We start from the raw sequence: 4,651 nt of genomic DNA, 5'->3' as shown, positions 1-4,651 counted from the left end.
GTACAGCAGGCACCTCGGCTCTGCCGCCCGGGTCAGCAGCTCAAAGGGGGCGGCCACAGGGTCTCGAGGCCTTGGAGTCACACCAGTAGCACTCGCGCTCTGCGGGACTTAAGGAGACGGGTTAGGTGACTTAGGGCCAGTCCCGCCGCCCACTTCTTTGAGCCTCGCTGCTGCTCGTGGGTAAAGCAGGCCGGGGGACGACACCCTGGGTCCCGGGCACGTACTAAGCCTTCAGGAGACCAGAGCTGCTGTTCTTACTGTCACTATCACAGTCCTGGTCACCTTGGCCAAGAGGGAAGAGCCCTTCGCACACCGCCTACCTCGGAGAATGTGACCCCAGATTCCCAGCTGCTCAGGCCCCAAACGTGGGGCTCATCCTCGACCCCTCCCCTGCCTTTCAATGTCTAGGGAAGGCGCGCAGTTGCACCGCCAGAATCCACCAGAACCCGACCTCTCCTCTGCACTGCACCCTGCCGCCTCCTCGCTGCAGCCGCCTCCTCGCTGCAGCCTCCTCCTCGCTGCAGCCGCCTCCTCGCTGCTGTCCTCGGCCTCCCAGTGTGTCCTCACAGCTAGCTCTTATCCCTCTTTCTGTCCTCACCCTGCTCTCTTTCTGGGCGAGCACATCCACTTTCAAGGATACCTCTTGGATGAGGATGCCACAGCTGGATTCCCATCTGGGTCCCTGCCCCACCCCCACCCAGATCTCCAGATCCCAAACTCAACAGAACATTCCATGGACCCCTCAAACCCACCATCTGGCCCCAAACCGCCACTGCTCCCAGGTTTCCTGCGAGGCAGTTGTAAACAACCATTGTGGTGCATTTAGGGAGGGCACTCCCTGAGCCAGAGGACCTGGGGATGTATTCAAGGAGTTAATGGCGATTTACTATTAATAGCTAACACTCATTGAGCACCTGCTGTGTGCCCATCCTCTGCTAACTTGCAACTTCCTTACTTACCTTGTTTATTGTCTCTTTCTCATTGCCTGAATCTAATCCTCTCCAGGGCAGGGATTTGAGTCTGTTTTGTTCACTGTTCATTGTATTACAATGGCTGGCATGCATGAAGATTCTTGCATTAATGAGTGAAGGTTAAATTATAATTTAAAAAGCCTAACATCAACTGAGCACCTGCATGCTTATCACCTACTACTGAAGTATATTTTACTTATTTATCTTGTTTGTTGTCTGTCGCCCGAGGACCGGGGGCGGGAGCGGGGGTTGGGGGGGAGGAAGGTTTGTTGCCTAGCTTTTGTCCACCTTTGTCTCAACAAATATGTTGAATAATTAATAAATACTAAATTCTAATGATAATGGCTAACCCACTACATGATTTACTTACGAATATTTGTATGGTACTGTATTATCTGCCTCCACCTTTTAGAACATAACCCCCCCCAATAAAAAAATTTCAAAAAGAAAAAGTAACCGAAGGAAATAGAATATAAACCCCCTCGGGGTGGGAATATTCTGAGTACATACTGTCTAACAGGAGCTGTGGCGGGCTGGGGTTCAATGGCGACCAAAACAGACAAAATCCTGCCCTCCCATCACAATGGGGAGGGACTGCTAATGGGCGCGGGGACTCTTTCCGGGGGGATGAAAATGTTCTAAAATTCAATTATGGTGATGGCTGCACAATTCCGTGAATATTCTAAAATCCGTTGAATTGTATACTTTAACTGGGTGGACTTTATGGGATGTAAATTATATCAGTAAAGCTGTTTGAAAAGTCCTGCCTTCACAGAGTTTATGTCATAGAAGGAATAGAGAGAAAGGGAGAAAACAACATAAATAATGTGTATAGCATATTAGAAGGTGATCAGCACACGCTAGGCACTCGATAAATGTTGATCCAGTGACTCCCAGCTGTCTCCTTGCCCCCAGATGGCCTCCCTTAACCTCTCCTTGTTTTTCTTCTCTTCCCACTTGCAGGGCCTGCTGTCCACATCTCTTCCCTGAGCTACCTGCTGGGACATGGCGCTGCCAACAAAGCCTAGCGGCCCCAACCTGGGCCTGAGCTCGGGGAGCCTTAACTCTCAGGAGAAGAGCCCTGGGGCTCGAGCACGCTCTGGGGGTGCTGGCAAGCAGCTGCCTGAGTACAAGGCGGTGATGGTCGGTGCTAGTGGAGTAGGCAAGAGCGCACTGACCATCCAGCTGAACTACCAGCGTTTCGTGGAGGACCACGACCCCACCATCCAGGATTCCTACTGGAAGGAGATGGCCCTGGGCCGTGGGGGCTGCGTTCTGAATGTGCTGGACACAGCAGGGCAGGCCACTCACAGAGCCCTGCGTGACCAGTGCTTGGCTATTGGTGATGGTGTGCTGGGTGTTTTTGCTCTTGATGACCCCTCATCTCTGGTCCACCTGGAGCAGATGCGGGCCACCTGGGGCCCTCATTTCACCCAGCCCCTCGTCCTTGTGGGTAACAAGTGTGACCTTGTGACCACTGCTGGAGATGCTCATGCCGCTGCTGAAGCCCTCGCACAGAGCTGGGGGGCCCCCTTCGTGGAGACCTCAGCCAAGACCCGGCAAGGTGTGGAGGAGGCCTTTTCTCTGCTCATCCATGAAATCCAGAAGTTCCGGGAGGCCATGGCAAAGGAGGCCAAGGCCAAGCCACGTGGGGTTAAGGGCCGGCGCCAGAAGGTTATGTGCCACTGTGGCTGCTCTGTGGCATGAAGGTCTTAGTCAAGAAAAGTGTACCCTCCCCCAGGCCAGGGTGATGGTTCCCTTGACATGAGACACTAGGAGCAACTGGCTGTGTGGGACACTGTTGGTGTCCTGGGGATAGTTGAACGCCTCTCTTGTTTTCATTTGGTGAGGGGCTTTTTGGCAACATGGGGGTGTCTGGTGTTCGTTATTAATGTCACATTGAGAGATCTTGCGCAAATTAAGTAAATTGATGTCAGGTTTCAAAGCTGCCTCTATGCCGAGTGTTATGTGGGTGGGACTGAGACTGGGTAGAATATTACTTGAATTATGAAAATTTTTTCATTCAAGAAATTGGGGGGAGCCCACTGTGTGCCAGGCCCTGCTTTGGGTTCAAGGGATGTAGAGGCAAACAAAACACTTAAACACTCCTGCCCTGGTAGATATGACATAAGGCTAGATAGTAATAAAGGCTATGTATTAAAGGCAGGTGATGGAAGAGATTGACAGGTGGTCAAGGAAAACCTTATTGAGTAGGTGACATTTGGGAAAAAACTGGCTGGCAGATATCTGGGGCCAGAGAGAATAGTCAGTGCAAAGGCCAGGGTTACAAGCCGCTACCACCATAGCAACTCCCAGTATCTTCAGGACCTGGGGCAAGAGTACAGATAGGCCTCTATGCTATAACTAATATTTAAACATTACAAAACAGGCTAGCAAGCATAAAAATACATCCTCTCCTCCTACCTTGACGGATACACTTAATCATCTGGATGCCCAGGCTCTTATATCTCAGACGCCTCAGTTCTGTTTCAGAATGTGACTCTGGAGAGCTGACCCCTGCCAGCTCCCTCACCGGCCCCCTCCCCCTCATGTGTGCCCCTGGAAATCCCAGCCGACTCTACTGAGCTCTACTCACAAGCCTCACAAACAGCACCCAGGAAGATGGACCTCCTGGAAGATGCTGGTGAAGTCCCTGAAATGGCCTCAAAGCCTCCTGGGCTGAGCATGGGGTGAGGCCTAGAAGAGGTGCACAGGATCCAAGTGGGCACTGCCATTGTCCATGTGGATGCCTCCCCCAGTGAGGAGAGGCATAGTAGACTGAGCAGGTGGTGTCTCTGAAGTGAGAGACAGGGGCCCTTCTACCCTCTTCTAAGGGTGACCACCACCGCTCAGCCCACCAGCCCCTAGAAACCGCCACTCACAGACAAGCACAGTTGCTTCAGGTCGCGTTTATTGTGGGGGCGGGATGGTGGGGGGTTGGTGGAGATCTTGGGGTTGGAGGACAGCCACAGCGGCTGCCAGGGTAAGCTGCTCTCGACGTGCTGGAGGGGAGCAGTCCGGGTGGCGAGGCGCTCCTGGATCTCAGGTCGCGCGGGATCTGGGCAGGGCTCAGGGCGGCAGGAGGCGGCGCGCCGGCGCCTGGGGCGCAGGGGTCTCCAAGCGTTTCACGCGGAGCAGCGCCCCCAGCACGCCCTCAGGGGGCACCTCAGGGGCCAGATCCTGGTCAGTGGCGCGGCGGAGGCGGCGCGGGGTGGCCACAGCCTCGGAGTCAGCGCTCCCCGAGAGGATTCTCCCCAGCAAGTACCTGCAGCGCCCAGCAGAATGCAGAGAGGATGCATCCACGTGTCACCGCCCCGGCCCCGCAACCCTATCCGGGGACCGGACCATCTTCAGCCCCCTCCCCACCCAGGCGTCCTCAGCCCCTGCTTTCAGGAGACAGAAGTCCCCGCCTCCAATCCCAGAAATATGACCCCCTTGCCTCCCTCTCCCCCCACAAACCAGGGATCGGAGCCCCCCTCCCCAGGACCGGGAGTTCACGTCCCATACTGTCCCCCCCCGACAGGAATCTTTGCCCCCACACCCTGGATGGAAGATCGCACTCCCTCCTAGGGCCCCAGAACCCCTGCCCTCCCCAGGACTAAGATGAAGCAGCCCACCCCCCCCCCGGCCCCTTGCCTCAGCAGCTCGGGGTCCACGTCGGGCGTCTCGTCGCCTGAGTC

At 55.0% G+C, this 4,651-nt stretch overlaps 2 protein-coding genes across 2 annotated transcripts in view; one reads left to right on the top strand and one right to left on the bottom strand.

The window, feature by feature from the left end:
• The first annotated feature begins 1,976 nt into the window (after positions 1–1,976).
• On the top strand, positions 1,977–2,899 carry ERAS (ES cell expressed Ras). Its single transcript, XM_008571436.1, has one exon. The coding sequence runs from the start codon at positions 1,977–1,979 to the stop codon at positions 2,676–2,678; it is 702 nt and encodes a 233-aa protein (XP_008569658.1). The 3' UTR covers positions 2,679–2,899.
• Positions 2,900–3,864: 965 nt separating this feature from the next.
• PCSK1N (proprotein convertase subtilisin/kexin type 1 inhibitor) overlaps positions 3,865–4,651 on the bottom strand; it is a 3,558-nt gene continuing 2,771 nt past the window's right edge. The window contains exons 3-4 of the mRNA XM_008571473.1: positions 4,608–4,648; positions 3,865–4,236 (exon numbers count right to left, since the gene is read on the bottom strand). Coding sequence (XP_008569695.1) covers positions 4,041–4,236; positions 4,608–4,648 — 237 coding nt within the window. The 3' untranslated portion in view covers positions 3,865–4,040. The remainder of the gene's footprint in view (positions 4,237–4,607; positions 4,649–4,651) is intronic.

The sequence above is a fragment of the Galeopterus variegatus genome, unplaced genomic scaffold (genome assembly GCF_000696425.1).
Source record: "Galeopterus variegatus unplaced genomic scaffold, G_variegatus-3.0.2 Scaffold688, whole genome shotgun sequence".
Classification (NCBI taxonomy): Eukaryota; Metazoa; Chordata; class Mammalia; order Dermoptera; family Cynocephalidae; genus Galeopterus; species Galeopterus variegatus.
Note: the sequence above shows the minus strand (reverse complement) of the source record. Positions and strands in the feature narration are given on the sequence as shown.